At 44.3% G+C, this 21,890-nt stretch overlaps 1 protein-coding gene across 1 annotated transcript; it reads right to left on the bottom strand.

Annotated features, from left to right (window-relative positions):
• Positions 1-440: 440 nt before the first annotated feature.
• Positions 441-21,109, bottom strand: fkbp4 (FKBP prolyl isomerase 4). Its single transcript, XM_033037474.1, has 10 exons — positions 20,805-21,109; positions 18,053-18,197; positions 15,878-16,020; positions 13,485-13,605; positions 12,213-12,369; positions 10,486-10,576; positions 9,919-10,002; positions 7,001-7,186; positions 4,365-4,601; positions 441-2,625 (listed from the first exon to the last, which is right to left on the bottom strand). Exons 1-10 carry the CDS (start codon positions 21,093-21,095, stop codon positions 2,485-2,487), a joined length of 1,596 nt encoding a protein of 531 aa, XP_032893365.1. The 5' UTR covers positions 21,096-21,109; the 3' UTR covers positions 441-2,484.
• Positions 21,110-21,890: the final 781 nt, after the last annotated feature.

Here is a 21,890-nt window from a genome sequence, read left to right as displayed (position 1 = left end):
CAAGTTGACTTCAGATCCTATTAAATGATAATTAAATATCAATACCCCAGTTTCTGCACCTATTATATATATATGCATGCACACGGAGCATCATGATCCTACATTGTTATTATTGTGTTTACTCTTATGCTCCCCTCAATACAAAAAGGGTATTTACATACAATATTTTGTGTGTAATTCAAGCTGAAGAACATTTTTCTGGATGAAGATCTTGTACAATGGGCATCACCAGAAAGGCAGGAGGCCAAACATTACTGTGTTGCACAGAACTTGAAACACATCCTCCTTCTTTCAGGCATGTTCTCTTGAGAAATGGCCTTGGTACAGAGAAGGAAACCTCTGTATTTGGCCCACAGAACCTTTGCGATGTCTTCAAAGGCTGAAAGCTGTGGGAACGGAACCATTTGCATTCTAGAGATTTTTTTAAACATACAAAGTAGGGCTTTTCATGTTTTATTTTGAATTGAAATGTTGAAGAATTGAAGGTAATAGTTACAAAAACAAAAATCACCATGAATGTCTTACACTTGTCGAGGGTAAATTCTTACTTTTGACCACAGTGTAAAGCAGAAAATATATCCCCATGCACTTTTACTTGGCAAATCCCATTTTATATCTAAATTTTGTTAAGGAGCTAAATTTACAAGGTAAATAATAGTCTTGGATTTTGGATGGGTGGCTTGTGCTCAAATAGATTCAAGCTGTTGTAAAACCACACTCTTTGGGCTAGATTGGAGGCACTGGTAACCACCTTGATGCAGCTTCATCAGCAAACTAAGATTCAAAGTTGACACACAAATGAAGGTGAGAAAGCACTAGATTTCCATGGTATCTCTTCACATAGCAACAAGATTTAAACTGGTATTTCCTTAATAGAATAAGATTATGTACAACAATGAAAATCCAGCAACTATTAAGGAGGTACAGTATGTTAAGATGCCAAAAAAAAGTGGTATATATGTTGATTCAACAGGACCAAGAGAAGGGAGCAAAAATAAACACACACACACATGCAAATCAAGATCTATCTTGAAACAATCAGAAATCATTTAGATTTTATTCTGAGCAACATCCGGGAGGTATTGTCAAGAACGCCACAGTTCGAATTTGTCAAACAAGTGTTGAAAAACATTTAATCAATTGTGAAGGGGTTCAGCAATGAAGTCAAGGAAGTTTGAATTTAAGAGCCGACAGACTTTATATGAAAAACTACTAAAGGAACTTTTTTTTTTTGGATCATTCTGAAATACATACGAATTCTCTTCGCTCATTAGTGCAATAAATTGAGTAGAGAAAAGACATGCTGGATATTATACACGGAGATTCATATCGTGGTACTGGAATAGGTTTGTAAATAATACTAGAAATTAAGAGCTTTAACCATCGGGATAGAACACTTTTTTGATATCAGTAAACTGGTGGGTCACCCAACGGACCTCTTTAAAATTAGGACAGATTCAAGATGGTTTACAAGGAGAAAATATTTCTGGGGGGGGGGGGACTAAAAGTAATCAGAATAGAAGATGGTTCACAGGGATAATTTATTTCCCCAGGGGACAATTCACAATGAGCAAGTTCACTCAGGAATTGAAGAAAAGCTTCACTAACTGAATAGAATGCAGATTTGCCACCATGCAGTATATAATTGCATTTAGCTGGATAAGCCCATTCGGCCGAAATGGAGAGGAGGAGGAAACACTGATAAGATTAGATTAGAAAGGAAATGGCTTGAGTTGCACATAAACTTGTTGAACTGAATGGATAGTTCGCCTCCCACATGATATGTAATACATGGCTATCTCCTCCACAATTGTAACTTTGATGATGGACAACAATCAAACAATATTTAACCATTTTTGTGGAACACAGTAAACGTTACAATATAGCTGCTGCATGACCCAATGATAGAAAGTGTGTAAATTGCAGACAGAAAAACCATAAGTTTCTTTACTGTAAAATAATTAAGAGCACCTCAGTAACGGGACCCAATTACAATTTTACCCAAGTCGCGAGAACACAATGTCTATTTCTCGGGTTCACCTTACAAGCAAGAGAAACGTGTTACAGTAGACCATTCGTGGGGAAAAAGGTGCAGTGACACCGTTGTTGGGAAGGTACAGGAGAGTGTCTTGCTAATAAATAAACCCATTTTCAAGTTAGAACAGTTAACACATGCTTACCAATTGCTTATTCCAGTTTCCATTTCTTAAATACCCCTTAGCGGGCATGCCTCATTCACCATTAATGGATAAGCAGGGCACCAAAGCTAGGCCAGAGTAAAGGAGACTGCTCCCAACCAAAGCTCATTCAACCCCAGAATGTGCTGTCCCTTTTTTTAAATAGCTTGTGAGATTCAGGCGAGTAGGTAAATGCAACTCTTTACTGGTGCACATATTATACACACAGGATACTGTACTATTTCAAATTAAAAAAAAATTAAAAAAAACACAAACAAGTAATGCAGCCTGAAACTGCACATTATACTCATGCTGTGGCATCCAACTCTTGGGACTTTTGGTTGGTGTCTGTCTCCATGGGCTCTCCCTTGCCTCCTTCATCTCGGTTCTCCTTATTCTCTTCCTCTATGGTCGCATCCTTTTCAGATTTTGATTTGAGAACTTCTTCCTGTGGGAACAGTCGTATATCCAGGTTTAGGTTCATTATTATCATAACTTCATCAAGTAGCTAACCATCGCGTCAGCTCCACCGTTCAGTCGTGGCTGATCTATCTCTCCCTCTCAACCCCATTCTTCTGCTTTCTCCCCAAAACCCAACATCCGTACTAATGAAAAATCCGCCAATCTCCGCTTTAAAAATACCCAAAGACTTGGCCTCCACAGCCATCTGTGGCAATGAATTCCACAGATTCACCACCCTCTGGCTAAAGAAATTCCTCCTCTTTTCCTTTCGAAAGGTATGTCCTTTTATTCTGAGTATCATGTGTAGTGAAGAACAGTAAAACGCTTTTGTTTGCATGCTATCCAATTAAATCAAATGCTACATTAAAAAGGACACAAAGTGCTGGAGTAACTCAGCAGGTATGGCAGCATCTCTGGAGGACATGGATAGGTGACATCTTGGGTCGGGACCCTTCATCAGTCTGATTGTGGGTGACGGAAGAAAGCCGAAGAAGTTTAAATGTAAATTTGAACTTGAGGTGGGACAAAGCCTGGCAAGTGATGGGTGGATACAGGCGAGGGGTTTGATAGGCAAGTGGGTGGACAAAGGCCTGAAATAACTAAAGGGTTTCAGATAAGGAGAAGAGTGAAATGTGAAGCCAGAGAATGGATATAGGTGAAGGGAACAGGGGAAGGGGAATAGGAGAGTGTAAGAAGTGGTTGTACGCCTTGTTGAGGCACAGTAGAGGGAGGGGAAAAAAAGAGGGGGGAGAATTGGAGAAGTCAACGTTCATACATTGGGTTGTCAGCTACCTAAACATGAATACATGTTTAAGAAGGAACTGCAGATGCTGGAAAATCAAAGGTGGACAAAAATGCTGGAGAAACTCAGCGGGTGAGGCAGCATCGATGGAGCGAAGGAAATAGGCGACGTTTCAGGTCGAGACCCTTCTTCAGAAACGTCGCCTATTTCCTTCGCTCCATAGATGCTGCCTCACCCGCTGAGTTTCTCCAGCATTTTTGTCCACACATGAATACAAGTAAGACAAGCACAAGTACCAAACGTAGCTCAAAATAGGAATAGATTTACAAGTGGATAAGAGATTTAGAAGGGTGGGGGGGGGGGGGGGATTATATTGGATGATAGTAAATCCTCTGCTGGGACCAGCACGCAAACAATCGTCTCTTGCACCTTCCCATTCAGAAAATTTGCTTTGTCAAGACAGAAACAAAGCTAGAAAGTTTAAATATTATTTGAAATTGCTAAAGACATATCCCAATGCGACTTACTGCATCATCATGTACAAAATCATGAGAGGAATACATCGGGCAGGCGCAAAGAGCCTCTTGCCCAGAGTAGGGGAATCGAGAACTGGAGGTGAGGGGGGTAAGATTTAATAGGAAGCTGAGGGGTAATTCTTTCCACACAAAGGGTGGTGGGTGTATGGAACGAGCTGTCGGAGGAGATAGTTGAGGCAGGTACTATTGCAACTTTTAAGAATCATTTAGATAGGTACATGGGTGGGACAGGTTTAAAGGGATATGGGCAAGTGGGACTAGTGTAGTTGGTCGGTGTGGGCAAGTTGGGCCGAAGGGGCTGTTTCCACACTGTATGTCTATATCAAGTATGTGAAGGGACGGTATGTTCATTTATGTAATGTTATGTTGACTTAATTACATTTTCCGGTTTATATAAATTCCAGTGATTTTCCCTTTAAATGACTTGAGTCTGTTAACATTACTTACCTTGGTATCGCTATTTCCAAACTTTGGGAACATTTTCGCATAGATCTTTTTCTCGTGATCCAATTGTTCTTTTATTTTCTTCTGACAGATGCCAATTTGCACCTTGGCTGCCTTGTTGGGGTAGAGCTGCACAAGCTTCTGGAAGTTGGCTTTTGCCAGTTCATAATCATTCATGGCAAGTCTTGCCTCGCCCATTCTGAAAAGAGCCTTCTCATTGTTTGCATCCAGCTCTATCGCCTGAAATAAAAGCAGAATCGTATATTCATTTTAGGAATCATCTTACTGCCTGTTATCCTATCTTCTATCTGATAGACAATAGACAACAGGTGCAGGAGTAGGCCATTCGGCCCTTCGAGCCAACACTGCCATTGAATGTGATCATGGCTGATCATCCCCAATCAGTACCGCGTTCCTGCCTTCTCCCCTTACCCCCTGACTCCGTTATCTATAAGAGCCCTATCTAGCTCTCTCATGAAAGTATCCGGAGAACCGGCCTCCACCACCCTCTGAGACAGAGTATTCCAGACTCACAACTCTGTGTGAAAACCTGTTTCCTTGTCTCCGTTCTAAATGGCTTACCCCTTATTCTTAAACTGTGGCCCCTGGTTCTGGACTCCCCCAACATCGGGAACATGTTTCCTGCCTCTAGCGTGTCCAAGCCCTTAATAATCTTATATGTTTCAATAAGATAATCTCTCATCCTTCTAAACTCCAGAGTATACAAGCCCAGCCCCTCCATTCTCTCAGCATATGACAGATATGGAACAAAAAGCCTTCAAACCCTCTATATGCATGACCAAAGAACAATGTTGTGGCCAGCTAGACATTAGTTTACCTTGGCATCATATAACAGGTGAAGTGAAATAGGCGTGTGGTAGTCAGACACCATGGAAGATAGTGGAATGACCTGTTTTTCCAGTTTGAATAAAGATTTGGAGGCTTTATCTATCTCCGATAAGGATAGATACTCTGGTTCTCTGGAAATGCTAAAAATTACCAGCAAGGAGCTGATAATGGCATAAGGGCCTGTCCCACTTACGCGACCTTGGCTCGCATATTACGCAACCTCGTGGTCGCTTGAGGCGTATGGGCACCGTATGGCCACGCGGGGCCGGTCCCACTTAGAAGCGCGGAGTTGTGCGGGGCTGGTCCCGACATCGCGCGGGGCTCCGAAAATCTGAGTGTCTGAAATCTTTGCGCGCCAACGGCCTGTCGGCACGCAGGCGCATTGCGGTCGTACGCAGCGTCTTGACGGCGTACGCCTAGCGCGATGACGTCACCGCCCGACGTGGCATTGCGTGATGACGCCACTGCCCAAATTCAGTCGGCCCGCCTCCTGCCCAGCTGATTGGTAAGTATGACGCAAATTATGTCACGTGCGAGCTCCGCTTCCGTTTGGTCGTGCCAAACGCATGCAAGTAGGACAGGCAAGGAGCTGATAATGACTTACTCACAGGATAGATCAGTCCAGCATGAGACAATGTACACCCAGATGCAAACAAGGACTCTGGCTATTTGGCTGTAAAGCTGTAGGCATCGCAATGACATCCACGATTCCAAGGGCAGGTCGGCGACCCGGTTTGAGACGTGGTTTTTGTCTTAACTGTCAGGAGAAATCAGTCTTTGGTTTTGAAGGTAGACAAAAGTGCTGGAGAAAGGGTTTCGGCCCGAAACGTTGCCTATTTCCTTCAGGGTTTCGGCCCGAAACGTTGCCTATTTCCTTCAGGGTTTCGGCCCGAAACGTTGCCTATTTCCTTCAGGGTTTCGGCCCGAAACGTTGCCTATTTCCTTCAGGGTTTCGGCCCGAAACGTTGCCTATTTCCTTCAGGGTTTCGGCCCGAAACGTTGCCTATTTCCTTCGCTCCATAGATGCTGCTGCACCCGCTGAGTTTCTCCAGCATTTTTGTCAATCTTCGATTTTCCAGCATCTGCAGTTCCTTCTTAAAGTCTTTGGTTTTAGTCTGCTTGATTGTCTCACTGCCACTACTTCATAACTGGCGAAGTCGAAGTTGGAGATGGCAGCGAAATATCCAATAGTCCAGTGGTTACAGGACAAAGATGAGAAAAATGGACTGAACCAGGACTGGACTACCAATGCGGTATAATCTCACTGAAGGATAACAGGAGTAGGAAGACCGTTGAGTCCTCGAAACATGATTTTAACTCCTTCCCCAACCCTGGTCTGTGCCAGAACTTAGGACCAACAATCAGATATTGCTATTGCTAAAGATCACTGATGTTAGAATAAGAAAGTAAATGCAAAGATATTGAGGATTAATTACATGACACTGTTTTAAGAAGGAATAAAGACTTCCCTCTTATCCTTAAACTGTGACCCCTAGTTCTGGACTTCCCCAACAGCGGGAATAATCTTCCTGCATCTAGCCTGTCCAACCCCTTAAGAATTTTGTAAGTTTCTATAAGACCCCCCCTCAATCTTCTAAATTCTAGCGTGTACAAGCCGAGTCTACCCAGTCTTTCTTCATATGAAAGTCCTACCATCCCAGGAATCAGTCTGGTGAACCTTCTATGTACTCCCTCTATGGCAAGAATCTATTTCCTCAGATTAGGAGACCAAAACTGGAACATGCCATAGATCTTTAATGAGACGTTATGGTTTCTGTTAGCACACACACCTTTTCACAATTCTCTACAGCTTGCAAATTCTCATCCATTTTGATGTAGCACATAGCAAGGTTTAGGTGGGCTGCCAGCCGCAGGGCTTTAGATTGCTTTAGTGATTCGTCAACCAGCCCGCTCTCATGTTCCAACCAAGACACGATTTTCTTGTAGTGGATGATGGCCTGCTTGTACTTTCCATCCTGGCGACAAAGAGAACACGACACGTTACACGTGGAAACTGAACGACTAATGTTTGTGGTACACGTTAACACCACAGAGAAACTAGTCTATCTTCTTTACTTCTGCATTTATATAAATATGGAATCCCATTTAACTTTCTGCCCACACACAATGTTACCTCCAATTGTCATGATCTTCAGTCTGGTGCTTTATACCAAAATGTAATATAACTGCAAGGATTATCTGATGAAAGCATGTTTCCTGAACAACCGTGAAGATTTCAAACATTTCCCAGATACTCAGCTTTTGAGAGAAAGATCTTAAAACCAGCGACTGCATTATCCAGCTTCAAAACTATTACCTCACACTGTTTATTATTTAGATGCCAATGCTTCTACTTAAAAATAATTCAGATGTGGATATTCCCATTGGCATGGCTGAGAAGAATCACTTTGCATACTCCAGTAACAAAGTACTTTGCATGTTATAATGCATGGCCTTAATAATGAGTAATTGTATTAATATTGGCTCTAAACAATGCATCATTCACAAACGTTTGATGCAGGGTTTAGTGTCAATGGTAACACTTCTCACTCTGCAGCTGACAGCATATGAAGATTAAAATGGGCAAGCTTCTGAAGATAAATATACCCCCCAGTGCATAGAAGCAAACGACCGCTCAGGTGTCTACGTTCGCTTGGCCTTTCAGTAAGATCACAATTATTTTTAAACTACAGCGCCGCTTTCCTGCACTAAGTCCAGTTCTCCTGAGTCCCTTAACATCTAAAGATCTATTAATCTTTGTATGGAATGGACTTGGCAGTCGGATCATCATAACCCTTTTGGGTAGAGAATGCAAGAGAAATATTACTCTGTGGGTGAAGAAATATCTTTTCAAGCGCATCCTTGTTTTTTTTTTGGTCAACTAACATCTGCAGTTCCTTGTGTCGAGTCTGAAAAAGGGACCCGAGCCGAAATGTCACCTATCCATGTTCTCCAGAGATGTTGCCTGATCCACTGAGTTACTCCAGCACTCTGTGAAACGTCACCTATCCATGTTCTCCAGAGATATTGCCCGATCCACTGAGTTACTCCAGCACTCTGTGAAACGTCACCTATCCATGTTCTCCAGAGATGCTGCCTGATCCGCTGAGTTACTCCAGCACTCTGTTGTCTCACCTCTGTGTTGTTCAACTGCATAACTCCTATACTCAATGACCTGACTGATAAAGACCAGCATGCCAAATGCCACATTGACTCTCCTATCTAAGTGTGACAGCACTTTCAGGAAATTCTGTGCTTGTTCTCCTTGGTCCTTCTGTCTATAATACTATATATCACAGATCAAGCTGGAAAGAGTACAGAGAAGATTTACGAGGATGTTGCCAGGACTAGAGGGTCTGAGCTATAGGGTTGAGTAAGCTGGTCCTCTATTCCTTGAAGAGGTATATAAAATAAATCGAGTAGATACACAGAGTCTCACCCAGAGTAGGTGAATCGAAGACCAGAGGACATAGGTTTAAGGTGAAGGGGGAAAAGATTTAATAGGAATCAGAGGGCTAACTTTTTCACACAAAGATGGATGTATGGAATAACCTGCCAGAGTAGGTAGTTGAGGCAGGGTCTATCCCAACATTTAAGAAACAGTTAGACAGGTACATGGGTAGGACAGGTTTGGAGGCACATAGACCAAAAGCAGGCAGGTGAGACTTGTTTTGCTGGGATATGTTGGCCTGTGTGGGCAAGTTGGGTCAGTTTCCATGCTGTATCACTCTACGACTTTAAGAATAAGGAGTAAGCCATTTAGAACGGAGAGGAGGAAACACTTTTTCTCACAGAGAGTGGCGAGTCTGTGGAATTCTCTGCCTCAGAGGGAGGTGGAGGCAGGTTCTCTGGATGCTTTGAAGAGAGAGCTAGATAGGGCTCTTAAAAATAGCAGTCAGGGGATATGGGGAGAAGGCAGGAACTGGGTACTGATTGGGGATGATCAACCATGATCACATTGAATGGCGGTGCTGGCTGGAAGGGCCGAATGGCCTACTCCTGCACCTATTGTCTATTGACTTCCTAGGGCCCTACACCGCAAAAGTCCTAACCTGTTGTGACATCCCATGATTCAGCGCTTCGTACTTAGTTGAATTGGATGCCATTTGTCATTCCTTGGCCCACTTATGCAGCTGATGAAGATCCCATTGCAATTTCTGATAACCTTCTTCACTGTGACAATATCTCCAGCGTCATCTGCAAACTAATTCACCATGTCTTGGACATTTTTATCCAAATCGTTTATATAAATGGTGCTGCTTTCCACAATCGAACCAACGATGTATCCAATGAGTTAGCTCTCCCTGGATCCCAAGCAACCTAACCTTCCAGCCAAGCCTACCCGGCAGGATCTTCTCAAAGGCCATGTGAATGTCCACATGGACATTGTCTACTGACTTACCCTCGTTATTTCATCAACATAAAAACTTAGCGGATTTGCGAGACAGATTCTGACCCATAAAGTCTTGCCGCCTACGTCAAATTATTTGTCAGCAATCTCCACTATGGAGGAAATATCCCAGGCCGAAGCATCATAAATGCCGCAATGGCAGTTCAGCAAAACAGAAATTACTGAATGCAAACCTGAACACTAATGATGGAAGAAATAAAAATCTATTATACATTAAATTATACTTTGCAAATCCTTTTGTAAACCAGGCTACATGTAACTTATCCAGGCTGAAATTTTTAGCTGCAATGTTGTTACCTTGAAATAGGAGGTGCCCTTCTCCTTGACAATGGCAGACTGCTCCAGTTTTTCTTCGATGTTCATCTCCCAAGACTCCTTTGCCTGATAAATCAAAAATGATTTAGTCTATATGCAAAGCAATTAAGTGGCAATAGCTAGGTTTCAAAAAAATATTCGTTTTTTTCTCCCTCCGCACATTATCCAGCAGAATCTTATTAAAAGGCATTCACACTTTAAGGCAAGAACAAACATTGCTCTGACAATTGCCCCACCCCACCACAAACAGTTTGTTTAAATTGGTTGAACCTCAAATTCCACCCCCCCCCCCCCCCACAAGAACTTATTTTAAAGTTTAGAACCAAAACCCTGTTTAAATAAAATGTCGGGCATAATGTCACAATAACATAGGTTAAAGCCGTTAACGATTTACTTGACCTTCCCTCTACAGAATAAAACTTGGGCTACAATTATGACAATGCATCGCAAGCTGGCTGTTTCCAATGACATTTTAAGTGACAGGATCTCGATTTCTGATGGCAACAGAACATCTGTGGACACAAACAATATTATCTTGCTGCTTCATACCTTTTCAAAGTTCTTCAACACAACTTCGTACACCAAGTTCGCACCTGGTGGAATGTTCAATTTTGCGTTCCCTGCTTCTCCAAATCCGTACCTATGGAAACAACACTAGGTGAAAGATACGTTCACGGTAATCATGAAATGATGTAAAGATGTTTCAATTGCAGCGATTCTTTAATTTTCATATAAGCCACCAATGATAGGTTTAGAGATACAGCATGGATACAGGCCCACTGAGTCAACGCCGACCATTGATCACCAGTTCATACTAGTTCAATGTTATCCCACTTCAGATCAGGTCGGGGGGAGTTCCCACCACCACGCCGATTTTGGGGTTAAGTCAGTACCATGTAATCCCGTGCTACCTGCTCCATGGTCGGATAGTCGGCGACTAAACGGTCTCCCCCACCTGGTTTGCCAGGCGAGGAGGAGGCTGTGGACCCCCAGCAGGACCAAAAACAAGACCTGCCAAAGGGCGGACGACCTTCTAGCGAGCCAACGACCATCCACACTTCAGTAGAAGTTGAGATCGTTGTCGTACATAGCATTGTAAGGAAGGCACTCCCAACACATTAGGGGCAATTTACAGAGACCAATTAACCTACAAACTTGCACGCGTTTGGGATGTGGGAGGAGACCGGAGCACCCGGAGGAAATCCACATGAAAGATCATGAAAAATCTGCATAGATGGCAAACGAGGCCAGGATCGACCCCAGATCTCTGAAGCTGTGAGGCAGCAGCACCATCATCTACGCCACTGTGCCGCTCAATAAATTATAACTTGCAACTCAGTGGACTCTACACCTTTCTATCTGCATGTTAATAATTCTAGCCTCAACGGAGTAATCTCTTCAAATCAGGCTCCATCAATGCACATAATTTCCTATCTTTGTCGACTGTAATGATTTGTATTCTGTGGTCACTACTCTTTTTTGACAAAAATGGAAAGGTATTTCAGGGATAGTCTCTTCAAGATCCAATCAGAATAACTTTTTATTTTATTTGCTGTGTATTTCTGGTCAAGGTGGCTTCATTTAGAAATTGTCACAGTTGTGGATCAGGCGCTTAATACTCACACCTGATCATTCTATCTTTAGCAACCTTGATAAAGCAACAAGGTAGTCAAAAATGCTGGAGAAACTCAGCGGGTGAGGCAGCATCTATGGAGCGAAGGAAATAGGCAACATTTCGGGTCGAGACACTATATCCCTTCCTCTGGCTTCACATTTCTCTTCGCTCCCTGTTTCGCAGCCTTTTGTTTTATTTTCATCTCTGGCCTTCGTCCACCCATCTGCCAATCAAGCCCCCCCCCCCCCCCCCCCCTCACCTGTATCCATGTCAGGTTTCGTCCTCTCTCACATTCCTTCTCTCCAGAGATGCTGCCTGTCCCGCTGAGTTACTCCAGCATTTTGCGTCTATCTTCGATTTAAACCAGCATTTGCAGTTCTTCCCTACACATGTTGTCCTGCCCCCCACCTCTCTTTTCCAGCTTTCCTCTACCACCAATCAGTCTGAAGAAAGGCCACGGATCAAAAACGCTGCCTACCCATGTCCTCCAGGGATGTTGCCTGACCTACTGAGTTACTCCAGTACTGTGTGTTTTTTTTGGTAAACGAAGCACCTGCTGTTCTTCATGTCTACAATCTTGGCCCTTCATCTTTGTTTCTTGATAAAATAACTTGGGAAGGACTGTAAATAAAAATTCTGGGACCATGACGTTTAAACTTACTTTGGTTTTAAAGATATAATAGCTTCTTCTCCTTTTTCCATCTCCTGCAGCGCCTTCTCAATGCCCGGAGGAATGCGATGTTCTTCACCGTCTCCAATGATGAATGAGACATCGCGGTTGTCAAATATCGTACCCTGACATTTGCCTTCCAGATGGACTGAAAGAAAGGATATGCAGAAACAGAACTATTTAAGAAAGTTTTTGAGCTCAAAGCAAATGCACATTCTTAACTGTGGCTTGAGGTTATACGGAAGTGCATGGAATCAGTCATACAGAATGGAAACAGGCCTTCCGGCCCAACTTGCTCATGCCGACCAAGATGCCCCAGCTATACTGAAGTCTGAAGATGGGTCTTGACCTGAAATGTCACACATCCCTTCTCACTAGAGATGCTGCCTATCCCGCTGAGTTACTCCACCATTTTGTTTCTATCTTTGGTTTAAACCAGCAGCTGCAGTTCCTTCATACACATGTCCCCGTCTATACTAGTCCTACCTGCCCACATTTGACCCATATCCCTCTAAACCTTTCCTATCCATGTACTTGTCCAAATGTCTTTTAAATGTTGTTATAGTACATCTAAGTTATAGTGTAATAAATGCATCAATAAAATAATGAGGAGAAAAGATAGGGTGAATGCACAGTCTTTTTTCCCCAGGATAGGGAAATCCAGAGGACATAGATTTAAGGAGACTAATAGATATCTATGGGGCAACTTTTTCTACTCAGAGGGTGGTTTGTATATGGAACGAGTTGCTAGAGGAGGTAACTATAATACACTGGACAGGCACATAAATGGTAAAGGTTTAGAGGGACGTGGGCCAAAAACGGGAAAATGGGACTAACTTAGATGGGACATGTGGGTCAGCATGGAATGGTTGGCTCAAGGGGCCTGTTTCCGTGCTGTATGACTCTCTGACTCGCGCACTCTCTCTAAGGGAAAAAGTGGGCAATAGTGTATATTAACTCTATCCCAGGTCAAACACAAGAGTAGAATACTGTGATTTGGTTTATTTGTTTCTGTATAAGCACACCACCAATAAGCACATCAAATTGATTTTTTGCCAAGTAAACTTATTGCTCTGTAAAGTCCTTCGGAAAAGGATTAGTCCAAAATGTGATTCTCAGGAGAGAAAGGCAACATATTCTTGTGTGGATTCTTATATTTCCTGGAGAGAACCGTCGTTTTCCGATTGATGACCTTTCATAGGTGACTCAGTACTGAGAGAAGCCTGGTGCAAAATGTCACGAGGATAAAATCAAGAGCCTTACCTTCAACTGAGGCTCCTTCATTAGGCTTGGAATAACTTTCTCCCTTCTTTCGGATTCGGCGAGTGATTCCACCATCTTCATCCTGAGACAGATCCTCTACTTTGATCTCAAACAGCTCAATCTTAAAAGCAAGAATAATAATGGGAATTATTCATATGCCAGATATTGTGTATTTAGATATTTGGAGGATTGTATTCAGTTCTGGGCACCATGTTATAGGAAATTTGTTGTAAAGTTGAAAAGGGTGCAGAGAAGATATACATGGATATTGCCGGGGCTTGATGGTCTAAGCTATAGGAAGAGGTTGAGTAGGCTGGGAGTCTATTCCCTGGAGCTCTGGAGGATGAAGGGTGATTTTATAGAGGTGTATAAAATCACGAGGAAAAGATTGGGTGGACACCATCGAGAACCAAAGGGCATAGGTTTAAGGTGTCGGGGGAAAGATTTTATAGAAATTTGAGGGGTAACATTTTCACATAAAGGGTGGTTGGTGTAGGGAACGAGCTGCCAGCGGAGGCAGGGACAATGTTTAAGAAGCAATTAAACATGTGCATGGATAGGACAGGTTTAGAGGGATATGGACCAAACGTGAGTAGGTGGAATCAGTGTAGATGGGACATGTTGGTCGATGTGGGCAAATTTGGCCGAAGACTCTATATCTGGCTAGTCATGCTTAATATAACAGACTATAACAGGGGGTCCCAATCTTTTTCGTCCCGTTTACCCCAGGCAACTTTAATAGCATATAACAATGTTATTTTATTTATTTATGAACAACTAATAAAGAACAGAAGGTACACAAAATTGCTGGGGAAACTCAGCGGGTGCAGCAGCATCTATGGAGCGAAGGAAATAGGCGACGTTTCGGGCCGAAACCCTTCTTCAGACTGATGGGGGGTGGGGAAAGAAAGAAGGAAAAGGGGAGGAGGAGGAGGAGCCCGAGGGCGGGCGGATGGGAGGGTGGGAGGAGACAGCTAGAGGGTTAAGGAAGGGGAGGAGACAGCACGGGCTAGCCAAATTGGGAGAATTCAATGTTAATGCCATAAGGACGCAAGGTCCCTAGACGGAATATGAGGTGCTGTTCCTCCAATTTCCGCTGTTGCTCACTCTGGCAATGGAGGAGACCCAGGACAGAGAGGTCGGATTGGGAATGGGAGGGGGAGTTGAAGTGCTGAGCCACCGGGAGGTCAGGTAGGTTATTGCGGACTGAGCGGAGGTGTTCGGCGAAACGATCGCCCAACCTACGCTTGGTCTCACCGATGTAAATCAGCTGACATCTAGAGCAACGGATGCAGTAGATGAGGTTGGAGGAGATACAGGTGAACCTTTGTCGCACCTGGAACGACTGCTTGGGACCTTGAATGGAGTCGAGGGGGGAGGTGAAGGGACAGGTGTTGCATTTCTTGCGGTTGCAACGGAAAGTGCCCGGGGAGGGGGTGGTGCGGGAGGGAAGGGAAGAATTGACGAGGGAGTTGCGGAGGGAGCGGTCTTTGCGGAAGGCAGACATGGGGGGAGATGGGAAGATGTGGCGAGTGGTGGGGTCACGTTGGAGGTGGCGGAAATGGCGGAGGATTATGTGTTGTATTGGCGGAAATGGCGGAGGATTATGTGTTGTATTGGCGGAAATGGCGGAGGATTATGTGTTGTATTGGCGGAAATGGCGGAGGACATTAAATAATGAAGAACAGATCCCGGTATACTAGAACCAAACACAGTCAGTCAATGAGGAAAAATATGTACAAATCCAGAATCAACATATTTACCCCCTGGGTAAATTTACTCCAGGTTGGGAACCCTTGGACTGCAATATTTATTTCAGACACCCTTGATTGATTTTCTCCATTTTCAATGCATTTCTGAATGGGACTGAGGGGCTATTTAAATTTACATAACTGCTCCTTCATGCAGCAGTGAAACTGTAACTGTTGTGCAAACAAGAACATCATGCTGAGATTGGCGTGTAGTTCCTCAGCTAATCATATTGCAACAATGATATTTTATCCTTCCGCACAGTCGAAATTCTTAAAAATTCAAAAAGAGAGCGAACAGTCATAGTACAAATATCAAGACATCGTTTGAGGCTGATGATCAAATGGAAAGTGCAGGTACACAAAAATGCTGGAGAAACTCAGCGGGTGCAGCAGCATCTATGGAGCGAAGGAAATAGGCAACGTTTCGGGACAAAACCCTTCCGGGTTTCGGCCCGAAACGTTGCCTATTTCCTTCAGGGTTTCGGCCCGAAACGTTGCCTATTTCTTTCAGGGTTTCGGCCCGAAACGTTGCCTATTTCCGCTCCATAGATGCTGCTGCACCCGCTGAGTTTCTCCAGCATTTTTGTGTACCTTCGATTTTCCAGCATTTGCAGTTCCTTCTTAAACAAATGGAAAGCGCACCTCAAATACAAGAGTGGCGTCTGGTTGGATTTTTGGTGGGCTGCCTGCTGAGCCATAGGCATATTCCGGTTTACAGATGATCTGGCAGATCTCACCGATCTTCATGGTGGCCACTGCGATATCCCATGCCTTAATAACTTGGCCTGGTCACAAACAAGGAAAGTTATTATTCTACTTCATGTGTGGACGTATGCATACACCAATTATAATATCCAATCCATATGGTTATATAGCACAGAAACAGGCCCATCAGCCCACTATGTCCATGTTGATGTACTAAGTAATCAATCATGTCGATTACCAAGCATTTTGGATCACTGGCAGCCAGAGATCAGTCTAACCTTGCATCATGTTCAGCATGGATATCGTGGGGAGAAGGGCCTGTTCCTTTGATGTACGGTTCCATGTACCTATCTATACTAATCTCATTTACTATTTTGGTCCATTGGTTTCCACATTTGGCAATTCACATGCTTACCTAGATAATTCATAAATATTGTGAGTTTCTCCACCACCTAAGCAATTCATTTAGATTCAGGTTGCCAAAGGGAAGTTAAGTAATCATATATAGAGTGTGACATTATGTAATTTTAATGCAAATTGGGCACTGACCTTGTAGTACAAGATATTGGTTTAGTTTGCGCTAAACTAGATAGTCCTAAAAAATATGTTCCCGCCAGTTCTGTAACCATTTAGATCAAGAACCAAATAAGCATAAGTTCTTGGAACAGAATTAGGCCATTCTGCCCATCGAGTCTACTATCTTTCTTAGCAAAAAATAGGTGCAGGAGTAGGCCATTCGAGCCAGCACCGCCATTCAATATGATCATGGCTGATTATCTAAAATCAGTACCCCGTTCCTGCTTTCCCCCCGTATCTCTTGATTCCTTTAGCCCCAAGAGCCAAATCTAACTCTCTCTTGAAAACATCCAGTGCATTGGCTATCACTGCCTTCTGTGGCAGAGAACTCCACAGACTCACAACTCTTTGGATGAAAATGTTTTTCCTCATCTCAGTCCTAAATGGCCTACCCCTTATTCTTAAACTGTCACCTCCTGGTTCTGAACTACCCCAACATCGGGAACAATTTTCCTGCATCTAGCCTGTCCAATCCTTTAAGAATTTTACATGTTTCTATAAGATCCCCTCGCATCCTAAATTCCAATGAATACAAGCAGAGTCGACCCATTCTTTCATCATATGTCAGTCCCGCCATCCCAGGAATTAACGTGGCGAACCTACTCTGCACTCCCTCAATAGCAATAATGTCCTTCCTCAAATTAGGAGACCAAAATTGCACACAATACTCCAGGTGTGGTCTCACCAGGGCCCAGTACAACTGCAGTAGGACCTCCTTGCTCCTAAATGCAAATCCTCTCGTGATGAAGGCCAACATGCATGTCATTAGCTTTCTTCACTGCCTGCTGTACCTGCATGCTTACTTTCCGTGACTGATGTACATGCACACCCAGGTCTAGTTCACCTCCTCATTCTCTAACCTGACACCATTTAGTTAATAATCTGCCTTCCTGTTCTTGCTACCAAAGTGGAGCATTTATCCACATTATACTACATCTGCCATGCATCTGCCCCCTCACCTAACCTATCCAAGTCACCCTGCAGCCTCATAGCATCCTCCTCGCAGCTCACACTGCCACCCAGCTTTCTGTCATTCGCAAACTTGGAGATGTTACGTTTAATTCCCTTGTCTAAATCATTAATATATATGGTAAATAACTGAGGTCCCAGCACCGAGCTTTGCGGCACCCCACTAGTCACTTTTCCTCTCAACCCTCGACACCCTTACTAATCAAGAATCTGTCAATCTCCGCCTTAAAAATATCCATTGACTGCACAGCCATCTCTGGCAATGAATTCTATAGATTCACTACCCAAGTTGTAGTTCAAAATAATAAATATAACAAAATTAAGATTGTTTTAAAATCTAAAGTACTTCACATAATGCAGCACATCTAAATATTAATTGCGTAACCTACCCACCTTGCACACAAAATTGAAAAGATGTTCACAAAACATCACCTGCCTCTGATATTTATTTTGAACAGTTATGCAAATAGTTTCTTGACGTTTTTGTCAAGTTACATAAGTGAAGCTGAGTCAATTCAGGCTTGTGTTGTTTCAGATGCAAGGAAAGCTTGTGTCAAATATTCTTACCCTTTCCAAGATCAAACGTGAAATATTCATCCCGGTCTCTGCTCGAGTCAAACTTAGTCCCATCCAAGAGTACACCAGTGTAGTGGACAGACACTTTGTCTCCTGTCATTGGGGTCTCATCTCCAGTGCCTTCCTTTTTCACCAGCTGTGAGAAAACATGAAAGATTATTGGTTAAATATACTTTCACGTTAGGGTCAATGTTCCATTCACGAATGTTTGAATGTTGAAAAGCTATTGAGGATATCACTTATATCCAAATAAAAATATTTTATTTTTTCATGTTCCAATTATTCTCAAATAATTCTTACAATGGAAGACTTTACATTGATTGAAGCTGTCAAAGGATGAAAATCTTCAGAGATGAAATTTTTGAAAATAGCTGGGAAATACAGATTTGATCCGAGTTTGTCAAGCTAGTTTAACTATCACTCTTTGGAGAGATTTATTTTTGGGGTTGGCAGAGGGTGGCACAGCGGTAGAGTTGGTGCTTCACAATGCCAGAGACTCGGGTTCCATCCTGACTATGGGTGCTGTCTGTACGGAGCTTATACGTTCTCCCCATGACCTTACGTTTTTCCGGGATCTTACGTTTCCTCCAACACACTACTAAGTCGTACAGGTTTGTAGGTTAATTGGCTTGGTAAAATTGTAAATTGTCCCTAGTGTGTGGAGGATAGTGTTAGTGTGCGGGGATCCCTAGTCGACGCGGACTCGGTGGGCCGCTGTAAACTAAACTAGTCTCTAAACTAAATGACGGGAATGGAAGGATATGAATTATATGCAGGCAGGTAAAGGTGGTCTTGGCATTATGTTAAGCAGACATTGTCAGTTGAAAGACATGTTCTTGTGCTGTACTGTTCTATGCCCAAATCAGAACTTTTCCTGTACCATTTCCATTTCACACTCAAGGAAACATTAGTGGGTTACTAAATTATGCCAAATTACAGGTGATTTGGACTTTGGAATCTGTCTGAATTTAGCAGACAAGCCTAAACTCGTGTTAAATGCAAATTAAAAGGCAAATATGAAAACCGATTAAAAAGTCATCAAACTCCCCACAAAGTCTGCCCGACCTGCGGAGCGTTTTCAGTTTTTATTACTTGTGCAGAAAAAAAGCGATTGATTTTTTAAAAGACAAGAACAGATGCATTGCATTACAAAGGCGTGGTAAGTTTGATGATTGGGACTGGTATTATTCCCTTCCCTTCCTCCTCCGACCACCAGTAAACTTCCAGAAGTGCATGGGACACAGATGTCACTAGCAACATCACTGAGCAGCGTGCATCCACAATCACTGAACAAGTGAGGAGGCAGTCCGGAACTAGCCAGAATTTTCTAGAACCACCAGGTCTTGAACAGACCTGCACAACTCTAATCCTACCTCTGCAACAGGACACTATAGACCACCTTGTGCACTATCATGGACTTGTTCTCCAATTGTGCTTTGCACTCGTGTTTATTTTCCCCATGTCCAGTATAATTTATGTTTTAGAGTGTCATCTCTAAATCTACATGCCTGTAATATTGCTGCAAGGAAGATTTTCACTGTACTTGCATCTCACTGTACTTGTGACACTAGTTTCTTTTCATAAATAAATCCTCTCTAGGAAAGGCGCAGAGATTTACAAGGATATTGCCATAAACTGAGGGCCTGGGCTGGAGGGAGAGGTCGGGCAGTCTAGGACTTTATTCCTTGGAGCGCAGGAGGAAGAAGGGAAGATTTTACCAATGTGTATAAAATCACGATGGATGCGCATGGTCTATTACCCAGGGTAGGGGGAAATTAAGAAATGGGGTGCAGAGGTTCAAGGTGAGGGGGAAGATTTAATAGGAACCTGAAGGGCAACATTTTCACCCTGTGGGTGGTGGGTATGAGCTGCCAGAGGAGGAAGTTGAGGCAGGTGCTTTTGCAACGTTTAAAAGATATTTGAACAAGCACATGGACGGATAGGGATGGTTTAGAGGGATATGCGCCAGGAATGGGCAGGTGGGACTAGTGTAGATGGGACAAAACGCAAGAGAAACTGAGAGGGCCAGGCAGCCTCTGTGTGGGGGGGGGGGGGGGGGGGGGGGGGGGGAGAGGCGTAGATGGGGCAACGTGGTCGCCATGGACATGCTGCAGTACTGTTGCAAGGGTCCTGAGTATGGAGGGAGTGAATGGGCTTGGCTGTGGGGTGGGGACAGGGGAGGAGGCAGGGGGTGAGAGGGGATGGGGAGGGGGTGAGAGGGAGGAAGGCAGGGGGTGAGAGAGTGTGAGGGAGGATGTGAGGGGGAGAGGGAGGGAGGGTGAGAGAGGGGATGAGAGGGGAGGGGGTGATAGGGAGGAAGGCATGGAGTGAGAGGGGAGGGGGTGAGAGGGAGGAAGGGTGAGAGAGTGTGAGGGAAGATGTGAGAGGGAGGAAGGGTGAGAGAGGGGATGAGGAGGGTGAGGGAGGGAGGCAGGGGGGTGAGAGGGAGGAAGGCGGGGTGAGAGGGGAGGGGGTGAGGGAGGTAGGGTGAGAGAGGGGACGAGGAGGGTGAGGGAGGGAGGCAGGGGGTGAGGTGGGGAGGGGAATGCAGGGACCGGGACTGCTATGGCTGGGGGCCGCTCAGCCCGCAGTGAGGGGGGAATGGGGATAGCAGGGGACCGGGAACAATGCGGGGTTGGGGCCCAGAAAGGAAGGCCTCAGCACCGCTCCTGGGGCCTGGAGTATCGGCCCCACGCCCGCCCGCCCGAGTCGGACAAAGAGCGGAGCCGCCACAGGGCCTCACCTTCAGCACCCCGCCGTCGCCCTTGGGGCTGATGTCGTCGCCCTCCTCCTCCTTCTCCGTCTCCTTCGCCGCCACCTGCGGCTCGGCCTTCTCTTCGCCCGCGGTCATGGTGGCTGTGAGGAGCCGGCAGCCTTGCAGGAGGTGAGGTGAGTGTGTGGAGCTGCCGCTGCCGCCGAGCGTGTGATGGCGGAAGGAAGGGGTAGAGAGAGGGAGGAGCAGGGGATGAAGGCGGGAGAGAAGCTTCCAGAGGCGCCTAGATCCGCCCCCCCCTCCCCCAGCACATGGCAGCATGGCAGCTCTGGCAACTTCTCCTCAAAGATACTAGAGGAGACTTCACACCTTCACCCCTCACAAATAATACACACAAAATGCTGCAGTAACTAACTCAAAGAGCCAGGCAGCATCTCTGAAGAACAAGCATTGCCTGTCTATTTTATCCACAGATGCTGCCTGACCTGCTGATTTACTTCAGCATTTTGTGTCTATCTTTGGTTGAAATAAAAAGCAGCATCTGCATTTTTACGTTTCCCCACAAATAAACCCTTCACGGCAATTCACAATCACAATAATACTTTATTAGCCAAGTATGTTTTGCAGCATAGGAGGAATTACATTTGCCAAGTCAGTCATAGCAATAAAAAGCAACAGAACACACAAAATACGTTTTTGTGGGGGGATCTTATAGAAACCTACAAAATTCTTAAGGGGTTGGACAGGCTAGATGCAGGAAGATTGTTCCCGATGTTGGGGAAGTCCAGAACAAGGGGTCACAGTTTAAGGATAAGGGGGAAGTCTTTTAGGACCAAGATGAGAAAAACATTTTTTACACAGAGAGTGGTGAATTTGTGGAATTATCTGCCACAGAAGGTAGTTGAGGCCAGTTCATTGGCTATATTTAAGAGGGAGTTGGATGTGGCCCTTGTGGCTAAAGGGATCAGGGGGTATGGAGAGAAGGCAGGTACAGGATACTGAGTTGGATGATCAGCCATGATCATATTGAATGGGGGTGCAGGCTCGAAGGGCCGAATGGCCTACTCCTGCACCTATTTTCTATGTTTCTATTGCCTGTCTATTTTATCCATAGAT

The sequence above is a fragment of the Amblyraja radiata genome, chromosome 19 (assembly GCF_010909765.2).
Source record: "Amblyraja radiata isolate CabotCenter1 chromosome 19, sAmbRad1.1.pri, whole genome shotgun sequence".
Classification (NCBI taxonomy): domain Eukaryota; kingdom Metazoa; phylum Chordata; class Chondrichthyes; order Rajiformes; family Rajidae; genus Amblyraja; species Amblyraja radiata.
Note: the sequence above shows the minus strand (reverse complement) of the source record. Positions and strands in the feature narration are given on the sequence as shown.